The sequence below is a fragment of the Lytechinus pictus genome, chromosome 1 (assembly GCF_037042905.1).
Source record: "Lytechinus pictus isolate F3 Inbred chromosome 1, Lp3.0, whole genome shotgun sequence".
NCBI classification, from domain to species: domain Eukaryota; kingdom Metazoa; phylum Echinodermata; class Echinoidea; order Temnopleuroida; family Toxopneustidae; genus Lytechinus; species Lytechinus pictus.
Window position 1 is genome coordinate 16,058,559 of NC_087245.1, and position 19,036 is coordinate 16,077,594.

Below are 19,036 nucleotides of genomic sequence, written 5' to 3' on the forward strand. Positions count from 1 at the left end.
CTTTTTCTAAAGAATTAACAAAGCTCAGCGATTTCTCTCTTAACACATTACTGGACAAATGACTTCACACCACCTCTACGGAGCAGTTGTTAGTTCCACAAGTATATCAAGGAGTTACTCCTTGAGTATATAAAGTACGCGTCAGTGAAAATATATCAGAATAAAATATATTATTTGGTGTGTTGTACCTGAGAATTGCCTCTAATTCCTAAGTTGACATCATGGCTGAACGTGACACGATGCCTGATCCGACTTCTACACCCGTTGTTGAATGGACATGGCGTTCGTTTTCCTGGTCTTACTTTGAGGTCCTTCATCTTGTTTCTGCTGTTGTAGGTATCATCGGAAACTTCTTGGTGATCCAGGTCCTCAATCGTCGACGAGCAGCTGAGAGCCGTTCGACGGATACCCTGATAGGTGCCCTTGCAGTTGCCGACTTCTTGACGTCTATTTTTATCATCCCTTTACCCTCAGCAGCAATAGTCCCAACAACACACCTTGGAAAGCTCTACTGCAAGATGACACTTCCAGGGTTCTTTCTCTTCGTATCCTTTACGTCGTCCATCTACATCCTGACCACAATATCAGTAGAACGGTTCCTGGCCATCGCCTACCCCCTGCGCTTCAATCAGCTTATGGCTCGGAAACGCATCCTTGGTATCGTCATCTCTATGATCTGGATCACCTCGATTGTTGTCTATGTCATCTTTATTGCTACAACGGTCAGTGTCGATCCTGTCAAACACACATGCATCTTGAGTTTCTCGTCACCCGCCTGGAAAGCCGTGTATGGCTACTTCATGTTCAGTTTCCGCCTCTTGTTCCCCTGCATTATTATGCTGGTCACCCAAGTGGCCATTGTCCGAGCTTTGCAACGTAGTTCTGTACGCTTTAAAGGTCAGATGGCAGTGTCATTCCACGTCAAAGCCCGCAATCGCGTCCTCAAGCTCATGCTCGTCGTCATCATCATCTACGTTCTCACCTGGGGACCCGGTCAGGTGAGTTTCTTTCTCTTTACCATTGGTGTCTTGCCACCATCTTACATCGGGAGTACACTCCACACGTCCATCATTCTCCTGACGACGTTGAACTCGTGCATGAATCCTGTGATCTACATCGCCTGGTTCAGAGAGTTCCGCGTTGCCTTGAAGCAGATGTTCTCCTGCCAAAAGCGCGGAGATTCATCTCCAGTCTTTGATAATGTTCCCGAATCAACCACAGCCACATCAACCACGCAAAGATCTGACAGTAATATTTAAATGGTATTTATTGCATATGTAATGGAAACTAAATAACGACAGCACTACAGGGTGTTGCTCGTCATAGATATCTTATCTTCAATTTGCTACAAAATATTTGTTTTATAATGACATTACTTTTTACTGTTGGTCCCCTTAAACACCTGTTCAAGCTTTAGAAAAAAAAAATCAGCTTTATTAGCTGCATCAAACAAACATCAATACTCTCCGAACTAATGCGAGTTTTTAATATATTTTTACATGAGCGTGTAGGTAATTTTATAAGCTACACTCTGAGTAAATGTTATGGACATATTTTACGTCATGCTTCAGTGAGCACCGTCAGAAGGCAAAAATGTCACTTTTCAAAAGTCACAAGCCAAATATCATGACTTTGATTCCATTTTATTGGAACCAATTCCACATTCTCATCATGAAAAATAGTCAGAAGGCTTGTAAAAGGTACTTTCTAAAAGACGATACAACTTTTTTGGCTAAATTTCACGGTTGAATAAACACAAGTCCAAATTTGTTATAATTGGATTTTTTACACATTTCTATCAATTAAGATGATCGAATATGATGACAGTTATTTTTGGGAAGAGTATCTTCAACAATATTCATCGTTTCACGGTTCAATGAACATTTATTGAAAACAAAAAATACGATTTACAAATATCATAGGCAAGTATTGTTTCATTTTGGTAACTGAAAATGATCTTTTCTCAACTTTTTCGTTCATGACCAATTAACATGTTTCAATGATTCAAAGGCGTTTAATTAAACATTCATGCTTGAATGATTATGTGGAATGTGATTAGCTCTTTATTACGTTATTGGAAAAAATGCAATTTGTAACTATGGATATCTGCCACAAACCTCCTTGCATAGTTCATTTGATTTGATTTTTTATGAAAATTCCGATGTTTCATGCGTCGGTGAGCACACAATATTCGAAAATTATGCAAATGAGAAGAAAGTTCAAGGCCTTGGCCCCACTCTGTGCCGTATCGAATTGTTATTTTGGTGTGCGCGCCTATTGGATAGTGTTACTCTGAAGCCATGTGCGAAGTTTCATGAAATAACTGTTGGCAGAAGTAACAAAAACCGTCCATGAAACAAACCCTCATTTCACATTTGTTATAATTTTGACTTCCTCTCTCATAGACAATGTGTACATTATGGGTGCATTTGTTTAAGAAAAGGTAACCCCTTGTTCAATATGGTGGAACTTTTTTTCAAGGCTGTCTTTAGCAATGTCATTTGGCAGTAATGTTTATCAACCTATGGGCAGAATTCTGTGCAAAAATTAAATCGATTTGTTTATTTATGGATGAGTGAGCATGCATCAAAGTGGGAAAAGGGGTATTTTCAATGCCGCAGACTCACTTTAAAGGGTAATAAAGTGAATATTGGGGGCAAATTCGGTTTCAATGTGACTTTAATTGCAGTTGTTTTTTATCATCCATCATTTCTATCACCACACACTTTCCGAACTTTTAAAATTTTCATGGTTGAGCGAGCACATTCAAAAACTTGGGGAATGAATACTCTTTATACTGCATAAATGTATTCTTTTCATAACAATTTTTCAGGATCAGTTTAATTTATGGTCAAATCAGTGGTGGATCCAGAATTTTGAAATGGGAGAGGGGCCTATAATCGGGGGAGCCATCAACATTTTCAAATTTTAACATGATCTAACAAGTTGTATATGATACTACCATAAACCCTTATGATGATACGTCACAATGCAGGGGCCGCAGAACGGTTTTCAAAGTGGGGGTGCTGAGCCAAAAGTAGGGGGGCCGACCATGCAAAAAATCACAATCGTATGGTCATTTTTACATTTTGTACATGCTTTTGGAGAAAGTGAAGGGGGGCTTCAGCCGCCCCCCGCTTCCGCGGCCCCTGCAATACATTGTGCTCACTCAACCATAAACATACGATATCAAACTTGTGGAGTGGCTAAGTGATGGATATTGAAACGGCATTAACACCATAAAATTCACCTAAAAACAACTTTTGCCCAACTCTGTATTCATGTCCAGGTATTTGCACAATCTGAAAAACGACTCTTGTGACTTTAAAAATGGTCATTTTTAATTCAATCTTTAATTACTCATGCATGACTCAACCGATCAATTTCATTTTTCCCCAGAAGTTGCTTAATAAGTGTAAAAAACCACCTACGAAATATCATATTTCAAAATAATTCCGTTCAAAAGTTACAAATTTTAGGGGGACTTACTTTTTTGTTGTGTATAGAATAAATCAGATGGTGTGATATATACACACGAGTTATGATTGTATTTCTCTCTTCATTGATTCGTTTATGCACTTATTTTAGTAATTGATTTACTAATATATGTTTTTGTTGATTTATTGATCGGCTCGAGTATTAATCATTTTTCATATTTTTTGTAATTTATTTCAGATAACGAGCATTTAGATAGTACTGCCATCACTGGCGTACCTAGGATTTGCCAGAATGGGGGCAATTTTTTTGGAGGATATTTCGTCCGCGAAAAAATTTGACAAGCAAAAAAAAAAAGGGAAAAAAAGGTCTTCATCAACAAATAAAGGATTTGTTACTACCAAAAAAATTGACAAAGTCTTAATCCACAAATAATGGATTTCTTACCACAAAAAAAATTGACAAGCAAACAAAACGGTCTTCATCCACAAATAAAGGATTTCTTACCACAAAAAAATTTGACAAGTAAACAAAAAAAAAGTCTTCAAGTTCAAAAGAGGTGGTACACGTCATTTTTTATTGCATTTTTACATTACAAATTATTAATTTGGCTTCTCAAAGGGGGGGGGGGGCACGTCCCCTGTATCAGTTGTGACTCGTCAGGGGGGCAGGGATACGTCCCCTGCATGAATTGTGACTCGTCAGGGGGGCAGTCTGCCCCCCCTTAGGTACGCTAGTGACTGCCATTCGTAAATCACTGTATACTGTACAGCAAATGAAATATTGGCATGTCAATATATGTAAATATAAAATAAGAACATAAATGTCAAAAATATGACCATTAGAGTGTAAATATGGGCTCATACGTAATACATATAGGTAAGTGAATGTATGTTGAGAACATCAAGTAGTACAATTCTATTACAAATATTATATTGATACAACAGATGTTGTTGTTGTTGTTTTTTATCATGGTAGACGGGAGCATTTTTGTAGTACTAGCCAACTGAGTAGAACTATTCGCTCTTATGTTCAAATTGATTAAAGCAAATCAGAATTAAGCATGATACATTAATATCAAAGTCATTCTCAACAGCACATGTAAAACATGTTGCCAGACCAGATGTGCTGATACTAGCAATTTTGGGTCAGTTGCAATTAATCTGCAATCATAATCCTTTAAAGAGTTTGAAATAATAGTTATATAACCAAAAACCCGAATCCCTCTAGGGTAAGTGCTTCATACTTCACATTATAAAATTGATTATAAGACGATTTGCTAATGTACTCAGAATGGGGCACATGTCTGTAATTTTGTGTCCAATTAAGAGTACAATATTTTTTTTATTTGCGGTATATTTATCTGATTCTCTCGCCTGATTATGATATATGTTAGAGTAATGCCAACTTAGAACAATAGTAATACCTATAAGTGCATTTTCTAATATCAATGCAAAACTTCATTCTCACAGGTCATCTGTAATCACGTAGTCAATACCAGATCATGAATCATTTTGAAAATGCATATTTTTTTCGCTTGTTTAAATCCATGTCTTGTTGTCTTTTCAGTTTTGTCTGCTCATGAGTTATAATTCTGGCACAAGCTTATTTTGAAGTGACCCTGAACGAGAATGATAAATTATGACTATCATAACACACATACAATGGCATTCAGTGAAATATACAATAATATTACACATTTGTGTCTACCAATTACCATATAATAATGCTTGCCTTTCGACAAATATGATTACAATTTACGATATACCATCGAGGAAGGTCTAAAATCCATGCTTTTGATTGGTCGAAATTGATTTCAGGTTAAAGGTTACAATAATGTAGTGCAGCAAACGATTTTTCATAAGAATCCTTGAATCCTTGAAAATAAAGGTTTTGAGTCCTACGAAACATTTATTGATATTTTCATGAGTCATGTTAATGAAAATATTCCTTTTGCAAAGCCCAATTCCAAAAATTATATAAGATCACCCAGACTACCTTCGATAACGAATTCAATTCTTCGTTCAATAAATAGAAAAAAATCGATTATACTATAAATGTATATCAAGATTAACTGAGAATACTCGGAGCCAATATTCTAATTATAAGAATATACTAACAGGGGTCATCCGTACTGCTAAAAAGGCATATTACCATGATCAATTTAATTAATGCAAGAATGATCTAAAACACATGGAAATTGCTCAATTCTACCATCAATAATGGACCAAAGTTTTCAAAGATAACTAAGCTTATGCATAATGATTCTATTATTGAATATAAAGTTAAGATGGCAAATATTTTCAAAAATTAATTTCCCAGGTTGGATTTAACCTCGCTAGAAGTATACCAACAAACTCCCATTTATTCAAATTTCTATGTTTTTCTCTCATATGAACGCACAGGAGATAATCAAAATTATATCTAGCCTAAAATCAAATAAAAGTGCAGGATTTGATAACATTGATAACATCCTTTTACAGAAAACTATGAATTATATGATTGACCCTCTTATTTATATATTCAATTTGTCATTATCATCGGGAAATATTCTAAAATCAATGAAAAGATAATATCAGTCTTAAAAAAGGGGTGATAGTTCTTTAGCAAGTAACTACAGACCCATTTCATTGCTTACAAACTTATCTAAAATTCGTTAAAAAGTGGTTCACATACGAACGAGTTGTTTTTTTAAGCACAACATCCTTTCCGATACTCAATTTGGTTTCCGGGAAAGAGTAGGACTTCCCAAACAATAATTTCTTTAGTTCAAACAGTTGCCAAAGCTTATGACAAGTCTTCGAATACTATTGGTTTGTTTTTAGATTTTTCAAAAGCATTCGATACAGTTGATCATAACATTTTCCTTTATAAACTTTCTCATTATGGAATTAGAGGGGAACCGCTAAAGTGGTTCAAGAATTATCTAACCGGGCGTTCATAGTTCGTTTCACCTGATTGAAATAAAACCTGTCCTTTCTGGAGTTCCACAGGGCAGCATTCTTGGCCCACTTTTGTTCATTACTTATATAAATGAGTTTGATATGTCATCTAGATTGCTTCAATTTATACTTTTCGCTGATGACTCTAATATATTTCTGTCGCACCCCGACCCAGAGCAATCGACGCAAATGTTCAATGACGAACTAGAAAATGTTTTTAATTGGATAACAGCTAACAAACTCTCTCTTTACCTAGAAAAAACTAGCTACATGCTATTTAGCAACAAGATTACGAATGTACCAAAATATGTCATTTTAAATGATACTGTCATTGAAATAGTGCGATCTACTAATTTTTTGGGACTGATCATTGATGAAAAACGTTATTGAAACATATTGAAAATATTTGTAAAATCATTGCTCGCAACATTGGCGTCATTAGAAAATTAAGTCACTTCTTACCACATTATATTTTGTTATCATTATATTCAACGTTAATTTTACCTTACTTGAATTATGGACTTGTTGCATGGGGTAACGCAGCGAATTCTCAAATTAATAGACTTTTTATATTACATAAAAGAGTGATTCGTATTATTAGTAATCCAGAAATCAGGGCACATATAAATATTCTGTTTTTGAGAAATAAAGTCTTGAAGGTTAAAGATTTATATTCTTTTCCACTCCAACAGTTAATGTGCAAGTTTATTAATATACAATTACCATTACCTTTTAATGATATATTTGTAAAAAATAATACAATTCATAAGCACTTCACTCGCCAGGCGAGTTCCTTTTATTTACGTCTGAATAGAACATCGTTTGCACAGAAGACATTTGTTTTTTCTGGTCCAAAATGGTCCAAAGTGGAATTCTTTTTCAAAGGATATTATACAATGAATTCAATACAAAATTTCAAAGGAAAATCTAAAAAATATATTCTGAATTCATATTAGATTATCGCTTTTCCCAAAGTAATGTAATTCAGAACATAATATGTAAACGAGTTTATTAGTTTCTCTTTGTATATATGTTTAATCGTTTTATGATTTCTGTATACAAGTGTATAATGAATCATTTATCTTTTATTAATTAATTTATTTTTATCGTTATTTGTTTATTTTTTATTCATTATATATGTTTTGGTTTGTTTATTTCTTTATTTCATCTTACTTTTAATTCATAAAATTTACTTATAAAAGGGGCCTTCACCCTACAAGCTCTGCTTTTCAGTTGGTCTCCTTCCCTTTCAATTTCATGGTATTATTGTATTATAAAAATTGATTTAAATGTTATATTTTGTAAATATGTATATTGAACTATCAATTGTAAATGTAAAAAGATTGAAAGAGGAAATAAATGAATTGAATCATAGATCTAGATCTTGTACTTTGGTGTAAACTTATATTGCGAAATCGTGAAATCTTGGCTGAAACCCGATCATTCTGATGATCTTTATCACAGAAAAGCATATTCCATGAGGAATCCAGTCTAATTCTTTACTATAGGAAGAATAATTAAAAGAAAAATGATTTCTTATGTATGAAAAAATGGAGGGTGTGAGACGTCATCGGATCCCTTATTTGCGTAACACCGGTGACATGCACATCACTGTGAACTAGCGAAACTTTAAAATGTCATAACTTTCCCTTTTTAATCCGATTTCGATGTTACCTGAGTGCCATGCTTGTTTAGTCTTTATATATGTATATATAGATTACTTCTGTGTTAAAGTTATAAAAGTTCGATATCAAATCTATTTATTTATTTTTATTTATTTTATTTCCATGCAAAAGAAAACAAGAATATGTACAATAGGAATAAATTACCACCGACTAGTGCCTGAGGATGACTAAAAGATGTGCATTTGCGATGCTTAGTCCAATTCGAACACAATATTCGGTATTCAATTTTTAAAAGTAAGAAGAAATTGTGAAAATAAGAAGAAATTTTTCAGCTATAGCTTATTATTCAACCCAAGTGAAAATCCCATTATAATTCATTGAAAATATAAATACAAAATATTATACGCTTTGAACTAGTTCGAAAAGCAAGGGAAACCATAAAATAAATTACTCATATCAGCATAAAATCTTTTCATGCTGTTTGGAGGTTCTGTAGATAAAAGCAATGGTATAAAGCATTTAAAACTCTATTTGAATTAACTGAAGAGCAGTAAATTATTTGTACCCTACCTTTTAGCTTGTTTAGAAAATGAAATGAAAAAGAAATTGCTGACCTTTGAGTTTATCAAATAAATACAGCATTAAACGATAGGAAGCAAAAGAAATGAAACTAATGGATATGCACAAGGGTAATCGGCTTAGCATTACATAGTCATCACTCCAAAATATCAGACAAGTTAACGTTTGATATCCGATTATACACGAGGATGAACTATGTTACGCCAGTAGGTTGTCAAAATGGATCAGATGCTAACATCTTAATATATGACGGTCTCTTAATTCATAAATCTAAAAAGCAAAAAAGTGGTTTCACTACAAAATGAAGGTCATTTTGGTTATATTTTTCCATTTCTACACACCTTCCAGAATACCTGGGATTGCTGTCTATAATCATAGGTCCATGCTATAATACACGCAGCACCTCCAAATAAAATCTTGGGGCGCTTCAGCATCCCCATCACCCCCTCCCCCTTTCAGAACCATGCGAAGCTGAATGATCAATTATTAATCGAAGTAAATAAATTAGGTATAAAAAATTTGAATGATAAGTGAATAAATTAGTTTGATATGCTTTTTCACTTTGGTGTGATATAAATCGTACAGTCTACATTGCAGGGATTTAAAATAAATCCAGATGGAATGTAGTTAGGGACCAATCGAACTCTGGATTTATTTTCGATCATAAAGATTCATTTTTAAATCTCAAGGGATTTGAATTTGAATCCTTTGAGGTTTAACAACGAAACTTTATAAATCCTGAGTTTGATTTATCCCTAACTACACTCCACCTGGATTTATTTCAAATCAATTCAATATAGAGTGTGTATTCCATTCAAACAGTTGTATTCGATCTACAATTTAATGAGCGGCGATAGGATGATTATTCTCTCCCTTTTCACTGTAATGAAGGATAACGAAAAACAAGTAAAACACATAGTACCCCCTTTTCCGCATTTTGTTTTTATTTTTTGTATGTGTGTGTAAATTATGTAGCGAAACTAAGTTTAGGGGCTTACCTTTCATACAAGCTTTGCTCTTTTGGCAAGCCCCTCCGTTTTACTTTAAATTACGAAAATCATCTAAACAAGCTTAATGTATTTAACTGTGTTCATCAAATCTACAATTATGTTATACATTATATTTTTTTTGTAATATCACTTTGTTTTCTTAGGTTCATTATATTATGTACAACATTGTGAAATGGAAACCAATAAATTGAAATAAAACGAAATGAAATTTTGGACTGAGTACTCTGTTGCGTTCGATACAAACTAAATGTCCTCGCGTAATGTGTTTTATCTGAGGGCAATACTGTATAATCACAACATCGTGCTTACTGAATTGATAACGATCGATTGAAATGTTTTCTTTGAAACAAAAACACTGACAACAAAAGGCCAATTACTTACTATTGAAATGTATTCTTCTATGGCGACAAAGGGCAAATTTATTATGAAACGTATTTTTTCGATATCAACAAATGTCAATTACTTATGAAATGTATACATCGATAACGATAAAGGGCCGATTACATAAGCTCCTATGATTTTATTATAATATATAAAAAGTTATGTTGCACTCTAAATTGAAATACTTATTCGTGCTTATATCACTGACCTCATATCTGTCTATGGGTGAATTAAGCACGAACTTTACGTATATTTATAAAAAAAATTTCAGCTAAACATTTTGCCAGGGCATTGAAAACTCTAAATTATTCAATTATATGATCATGAAATACAAATTTATCAAATCATGTTATTCATTACTTTCACACAAGTTAAGTAACGTTTACAATGCATGAAAAATATTGAAATGTCAGGAAGTTTGAAGTTATGTCAAATTGTTAGTGTTCATGTTTTGTCACGTTTCATTCGAGGTTACCTTTTTTACATGAATGTCTGCTTCGAACAAAGTATGGAATATGGAATACTAGAAGTTGGTAAGGGATAAAAGAAGAAAGAAATAAAAAGTAGTGATATTGACATTGCATGGGTACTAGGCGGAATGGTAATGTAGACATGGGCGACACCGGGTATTTCGCTATAGGGATGGCAACACGTGAACACGACCTATAAGTCTTTGATTTAATGACTGTGTTAAAGGTCTGATACCTATCTTACTAAGCTTTCCTTTCTCCTTTATTCCGTCTATTCCCATTTTTATTCCTTTTTATCATCAATTTTGTGGTTATTTTTGCAGTACTTGACAAATCATATGATAAGGGTACTCGCCCCCCCCCCCCAACCATCCCTGCAGAGCCGCCCGTGGTTTAGGCAAATTGAGAGTCATTGACTAAACAGTGCACTATAAAAGGTTGGAGATTAGAGGAGTGATTACTGTTGCATGTACGACTTTAAATGTTACGACCCATTACTTAAATTTTGGGATTTAGGGATATAGCATTATGCAAGGTTGGATATAGAAAGATATTTGACATCAACTGCTTTCCATGGTTGAAAAAGATGTGATCATTTACAACTTGTGTAATATCAAGGGTTAAAATAGATTAACCAAATATCAATTATTAAAAGCCATTGGTGTCTCCGTTTTTCATTCAGAGAGGAGTACCACTCCATCCCTAAAAAATCCCAGTCATTTATTTCTTGACTTACATGCATCTATTTATTCAATTTGTTTAAATCTATGTCCTTATTTATTATTTATTAATGAACATTCTTGTTCGTTTCTTTATTTTGTATCTATGTGTTTATTCATTTACTAATCTATCGATCAGTTTCATCTTTCTAATAAATTTCCTTCCCAGACGTGATTTTGTTTTGTTTTGCTTGTTTGTTTTCATTTATTGATTTTTTTTAATTTTCTTATGATATTTTTTTTCTCAAAATATTAGTTCCCACGAATGCGAATTTAATTTTCATGGTTATTCTTCTTTATAACAGGATTTGCAGATATAAACTATCCGTAGTACCGGCCCACTCTCCAATTTCCATTACTGTGAATTCGATACTCTTCTAATATCTGAGTACGTTTTGCAAATAAACCAATTATCTTTTATCCGTCCATGATCGATGTCCTATTGCTCACATGAATCAATAATAATAATTTAATTACGATGCGTGGGCAACCAAATTCGATAGTTCGCTGGAAATTCGATGATGAAATTTGTCCTCTGGTCCTTTCATCCTAACACTCCATGGGTGAAAATAAAGCGAGGACATCATACATAATAAATTAGATGGTACATAAACGTTTCCCGTCGCCAAGCAGAGTAGGAACGAAATATATGAGTTAGAACATAGTGTGAGATAACTGACACAGAGTGCTGAAGACATTTTCCCACGAGTTTTGCTGAACATTAACGGACGCAAAGATCCCCAGTGCAGAGAAGGGTATGTATCACACATTTCATCAATTTCGTAAGCTCAGGGAGTTTCCGTGTTTATTGACGATATTTTGGTTGAAAATTACAACTTACTTAACGTGTCCATGCAATTGTCTACAATGCCATTTGCGGAACTCTAAAAGGGGTAAGGGCTTACAATTTGGGGATGGGGAAATTTGTAAAAACTTCACAAATAACACGAATTTCACAAATTACACGATCATAGAGTTGCGGCAACCATTTTCTGTAGGGAACCCTTGAAATTGTACAATAATCGTATAAAGTCGGATAATTTCTCCCTGTATGGAACTGATACGAGCGCGAAACGCAAGCTGAATATTTTCTTTAAAATTTCAGATACTCAAACAGGAAAACAGAATATTTCTATATAGGGTTTTTAATATCATGGGCAAGATGTGAATCTAACTAAAACAGTTAATTCCAGCACGAAGTGCGAACTCATTTTTTTTTATTCAGACCTTGTTTTTATAAAGCATAGTTTTGTAATAATGAACATGATCCGTATCTTACATAACAAATAAGGCGAGCGTGAAGCGAGATCTGATTTCCTTAATTAATAGTCCAGGATAGGCCCCATATGAAACTGACCAAACCTTGTTTTTTTCATATATACAATATTTTATTAGGTTTCTTGTCAATTCGAGGGTGCTGATTACGAATCTGAATGATGCCACTCGTGTAACCTTGAGCATTTTCTGCAAATTGGCAAAATCCAATATGGCCGCCAAAATATGCAAAATACCCATTAAAATCATAAAATTGCCCGCACATTGGTTATAAAATGTATTTGTGTTGCAGGGGTGAAATACTCTCTGAATAAAAACGATTTTTGACCAACAAAAATATTTTCTAGATATTCAAAATGGCCGCCATAAACCCCTGTATACTATATTATGTACAATATGAATGGGGAAAACTTAATTTCACAAAAAATTAGCACTAAATGCAAGTAATTGTGATTTTTAGTGAAATAATGGATGAAAACATGATTGCTAACGAAATGTATCATTAAGTTATGTCATGTATGTAATAAATGAAGCATTTCAATATTCATTTTCAAAAAGCCACCAAATGCCCTGACAGTATTGTGTACAATGTAAATGGGGACAAAAGAAAATCACAAGGGTGAGTACTAAAATGCATATTACTAGTATTAAGATAAGCGAGAGGAATACTGGCTAAAAACATAATTTTTAACGAAATACAAATGCAATTTATGTGATAAATGCTGTATTTTTACATTCAAAATGGCTGCCATAGGCCCATTATACATTATGTACAATGCGATTGGAGAAATTAATTTTCACAAGAGTAAGAGCTGTGAAATGCATGTAATTGTGATCACCGAGTAAAATAATGTCTGAAAACATGTTTTCTAGCGAAACATATAATTTATTTTGTTATGCATGAGATAAATGCTGTATTGTGAAATTCAAAATGGCCCCTATTTGCCCTAAGAGTATTATCTACAATGTAAATGGGGACATGTAATTTTGTAAGAATTTGGATTTACTTGACTATGAAATCCATAAAGTCCTGTTGTATGATAAAAAATTATTTGAAAACATCATTTTTATGAAATATAGCATTTCTTCTGCCATGTAAGTGATAAATACTGTATTTTGACATTCAAGCTGATAGCTGATACAAGCCCTAACTAAATGATGTTACATGCGTACAGGGAATTTACTTTTTACAAGAGTGAGTGAGAATCCTAAAAAGCATGTAGGACTCTTGTCAGTTTTCATGTTTTTTTTCTGCTTACAACCAATATTAAATTTCAATTCACTTTTCTTGTATCTTCTATTAATTTACCTCAAAAACCGGAATAAAAAATAAAGTTATATTCAAAAGGATATAAAATAAACGGGGCACACCCCACACCATTAGTTGGGGGAGGTTAAATCTTAATTATTTCTTATAATAATAAAATAGAGTTTTCTATAAAACCACACTGACACAACAAAAAATATTTTGTTTGTTTTCTTGAAACTGTAGTGAAATGAAATTCACTGTCGAACCATATGATTAAAAATAAGTAACCTTTTTTTTACTCTGTTTTGTCAATCTGAGACACTATACCCCCCAAAAAAAATTAAATGTACTGCCTATCAACATATTAACTGATTTAGCAGTATATTCTGCCAAACCAGCCTCCCCCTTCTCTCTATCTCTCTTCCAATGCCTCTGTCTTGCCTGTTGTGTTCAAGTTTACCAAATCTTTTCAGAATATCATTAAGACTCAAAACATTCTTGTTGGTCAAAGATAATACAAGGAAAATCCTAATGGAATAGAAATCAACCTTGTTATCATTCTTTAGAGTTACATGAAGCTATTCTTAAAGTATGAAAATTGTTGTCAAAATTGCAGTCAGATCTGTCAGAATTATTCCTGTCATAAAATCACTATAATCTTCATCATTATCATTATTATTAATTTTGCCATTATCATCATTTTTAAACAACATATTACCAATGTTATTTTTCATCATTTTGTTGTCTTTGTTACTTAATTATGTGATGATAATTCTTGATAATTAAAATTGATTGCACTGCTAAGTACACTTACTACTGCTGCTGCTACTGCTACTGCTGACTGGTAGTATTGACCATTAGTTCCATTAGATATACAGAACAATTTAAACATTTTTAACTACTCATATAAAAACAAATGAAAGTACAAAATATAAAATGCCTTGAAAAAGCCTTGAAAATGCCTTGAAATTTCAAGGCTCAAAATCCTCCAGGCCAAGGCCCGCTCAAGGCCAAGACTTGAATGTTCAAGGCCATGGCTTTGACAAAGTAGGCCTTAAGGCCAAGGCCGAGCATCAAGGCACTACAACACTGGAGTAAACATATTGTCTTAAACGTGATTTCTAAATAAATACATCACATATTGGTCATGGAGGTAATAAATGCTGAACTTTGAAATTCAAAATGGCTGCCATAGGTCCTAAAAGTGTTATGTACATTGTAATTTGGGACATATAATTTTGACAGAATTTGGCTTTGCTTGACTATAGGCATTGCATATAACTTTGATGCAAGAGTGAAATGTTGTCTAAAACCATGTATCCTAACGAGGTATATCATATCTGGTACATTTAAGGTGATAAATTCTGCATTATGAAATGGAAAATGGCCGACATGGACCTTTATTGTATTATTTACAATTTGAATGTTTGGCCTGTAACGGCCATTTTGACTTTCAAAATACAGTATTAATCACATACCTGGCATAAGAACTGATATATCCTGTTAGAAATTATGCTTTCAGACAATATTTTACCCATAGATCACAAATATACGTGCATTTATGGTGCTCACTCGTGTGAAAATTTATTTCCTAGTTCGCATTGTACATAATTCACTCAATGTCTATGGCGGCCATTTTGAAAGTCAAAATACAGTATTAAACATAAAATTTTAACCTGAATGATATATTTTGTTAAAAATTCTGTTTTTTAGACAGTATCCCATTTATTCATCACAAATAAATGCATTTCAGTGCTCACTCTTATGATTTCTTTGGTTCTCTTTCTCATTGTACATAATACTGTTAGGGCCTTTGGCGGCCATTTTGAATATTAAATACAACAATTTTCCCATAAATGACATAATAAATGATATATCAAGTTAGCACTGATGATTTTCATATATTACTTCGTCTATATATTACAATTACTTGCAGTTTAGCGATCCTTTTTGTGAAAAACTAATTTTCCCTATTCATATTGTACATGTACATAATAGGGTATACAGAGGTTTGTGGCGGCCATTTTGAATATCAAGAAATAAATATTTTGTCAAAAAATGTTTTTTTTTCAGAGAGTATTTCACTCCTGCAATACAATTACATATATTTTATAGGCAATTTTATGATTTTCATGGGTAATATGTATATTTTGGCGGCCATATTGGCTTTTGCCAATTTTCGGAAAATGCTCAATGTTACACGAGTGGCATCATCAGGATTTGTAATCAGCAACCATAAAAAAATATTGTATATATGAAAAAACATTTTGTCAAAAAATGTTTTTTTTCAGAGAGTATTTCACTCCTGCAATACAATTACATATATTTTATAGGCAATTTTATGATTTTCATGGGTAATATGCATATTTTGGCGGCCTTATTGGATTTTGCCAATTTTCGGAAAATGCTCAATGTTACACGAGTGGCATCATCAGAATTTGTAATCAGCAACCATCAAAAAATATTGTATATATGAAAAAACAAGGTTATGCCTCTTCTATCCTGGACTATAATAATTAGCCAAAAAGTGAATGTTTTAAGTATTTTTTATTATGTAGGAAATAATGAACAATAATGCGAGCGAGAAGCGTGATGTGAACTATTTTATATTTATTGAAAGAATATAGCAATGATTGTATGAAGGAACTCATGTTGATGATACATAACTCATTAATCAATAATACGAGCATGAGGGGCTTATTATATTCACTCGCGTTCGTAATCACTCGGGTCGGGTTGGTAATCACACGCGTTTTTGATTTTTGGCGATTTTTTTTTTTTCGGTGCGATTTTTTTTCTAACGGTGTCTTCAATGGGACAAACGTACTGGAAAAATAAAATGAAATTGAAATTCGAGTTTCGTTTTATTTTAAGCTGGTAAGTGCCTTAAATAAAACATTCTCGACCACTGTTTTAAGATAACAAGCAAATTTTGACTACTGTTTTAACATAATCACATTCCACATCTTAAATCTTAGAGCCATAGGCGGCGGAAGCGGGGGGGCTCCCCCTAAGAAAAGAGAGAGGGGGGATAAAGGAAGGGAAAGAGGGAGAAAAGAGAAAGAAAAAAAAAGACAGACAGAAAGAAAGAAGCAAGGAAAAAAGGAGAAAGAGAGGAGAAAAGGAATAAAGAAGAAAAAGGAGGAAAGGCTACTCTCGATTTAGCTTTGCCTTTGGAGGATTTTCCTAAAGTCTGTGGTATTCTTTATAAAGCATAGTGAGGTGCTACAATTTCATAATATCACTATTTATTTGCTTCTCCCTTTCTTTGTGAATTATTCTACACGAACGTAAAAATCAGGGAGGAAAAAAGTGCTGAAGAAGAAGCAAGAAGGAAGGAGGAGGAGAAGTAGAAGAAGAAAAAAGAAGATGGAGGACATAAGGGGGTAAAAATGAAACTAAAAAGAGAAAATTGAGGGGAGGATGTAGAAGAAGAGAAAGAGAAGATAAAATAAGGGGAAGACTGAGAAGAGAAAAGGAAGAAGTGAGAAGGGAGATGAACAATAAGGAGAAAGGGAAGAAATTGAGAAGTAGAAGAACAGGGAGAAGAATAAGATGACATAATAGTGGGAATAAAAAGAAGACTGAGAAAAAAGAGAAGTAGGAGGGGGAGAAAAGTGCACTCTGGTTATAAAGAAGTAAATAACAAATACCGGTAATATTAGGAATTCTTTATTACCTGTGACTCCCTGAAGCCATGTCTTCTGTTTTCCAATCCATTATTTCTGACTCAATCTGAGTTACCTCGTGCTTGGAGTTGTTTAAGGGGCCTGGATAAATTACGTAGCCGACAACTTCTGTTTTCATGAAGGCACCGGGACGGTACGGTACCTTGGCTTTGATCGTCGCGCGAATTTTTACCGTGAGAGCGCGCACAGCCACAGGGGCGGATCTTGACCAAAAGCTTCGGTCTTTGTGTCTATTAATTATTATGTTGGTTGTTCCGCTGAACTCCGTTGGCTCCGCTCACCAAATACAGAGAAATTAAAAAAAAAAATTAAAAATGTTTGAAAAAAAACCTCCTCGAAACAGACTGCTGCCAGCTGTCTGGGGCGGATCAAGCTTGTTTTCTATTCTTTAATTGCCGACTTAAAACGAAACTCAAATTTCCCTGCATGTCTGTCCCATTGAAGACACCGTTAAAAAAAAATCGCACCGAAATAAAAAAAAATCGCCAAAAATTCAAAACGCGAGTGATTACGAACCAGAACGCGACGCGAGTGATTATAAACTGCCGCATGAGGCGCTATCTCATTTCAAAATTTTGTTTCAAATCTGAAACTGACCTTTTTCGTTACCTTTTGTAATCATAAACGTGATACGAATCTCACTTCTATAAAATGATTAGACTGCATCTCGCGTGTGAGCAGAAATTTATACCTATTTGTAAATTGACTCGAAAATGGGATGTTTTAAGGACCACAGTTAAAATGAAGTCCATGTCATTTTCACCAAATTTTGCAGAGAGTTACATTGGTATCTATGCATTATGAAAATGCAAAAAAATAATATAGGTTCATGTGCTTATTTTTTTTCTACGGGACTTCGAAGTCGCCGCATTTGAGTGATATGAAATGTTGAGCAATCAAGAGAATTATGCCTCTCTTAGACCTCACGGATTCACCAAAAGAGTTCAAACCATCTTTACTCTGTCGATATCGCATTAAACTTCCTCAAACTTTCAGGATATGTAACTAAGTGGATACCAAAGTAAGAGAATATCTTTTCATTAACAAAATTGTATCTATTTGGAGTCAGCAGCGCCCTCATTTGACAAAAATGGTGCATAAACTTCCAAAAAACAAATCTTCAAAAGACGTGAATCTACTCGAAAATTAAAAAAAGTATAGTTTAAGCTGCACTTTATTCAAAATCCATGTCATTTTCATCAAATTCGGCATAATTGTAGAGAAATGCATTGTGAATGTGTAGGGAAATTAAAAATATGGGGTCCATGTGCTCGTTTTCAAATTATCAGTGTCCAAAGTATTGTGAGTTGGCTTGAAATGCGCCGAAAACAAGCAAAAGTCTGGTAATACCGTCTAAAATGGGAATAGTTCCGTAGTCTTGCTCCCAAACATTGAAAATCCATGCCATTTTCATCATACTTTGCACATATGTACATTAGCACCTGAATATTCCAAATATGCAAAAATAACATGCATCCACGTACTTGGTTTTCTGCTATAGAGCTTCAAAGTTCACCCAAATTGATGTTTTTAAGAATTGCGTATTCAAAAGAATTTTGCAATTTTAGACCTCACGAGATCACAACAATGAGTTTAAAGCTCTATTTCTCAGTCAAAATCCAAGAAGATTTCATCATATTTCTCAATATAATCAATAATTGT

At 33.7% G+C, this 19,036-nt stretch overlaps 1 protein-coding gene across 1 annotated transcript; it reads left to right on the plus strand.

The window, feature by feature from the left end:
* The first annotated feature begins 221 nt into the window (after positions 1–221).
* LOC129263842 (galanin receptor 2a-like) lies at positions 222–1,259 on the plus strand. The gene has a single exon (XM_054901759.2). The coding sequence runs from the start codon at positions 222–224 to the stop codon at positions 1,257–1,259; it is 1,038 nt and encodes a 345-aa protein (XP_054757734.2).
* Positions 1,260–19,036: the final 17,777 nt, after the last annotated feature.

Coding starts and splice junctions, on each gene's coding strand:
- LOC129263842 (XM_054901759.2), top strand. CDS start 222: ATGGCTGAACGTGACACGATGCCTGATCCGACTTCTACACCCGTTGTT.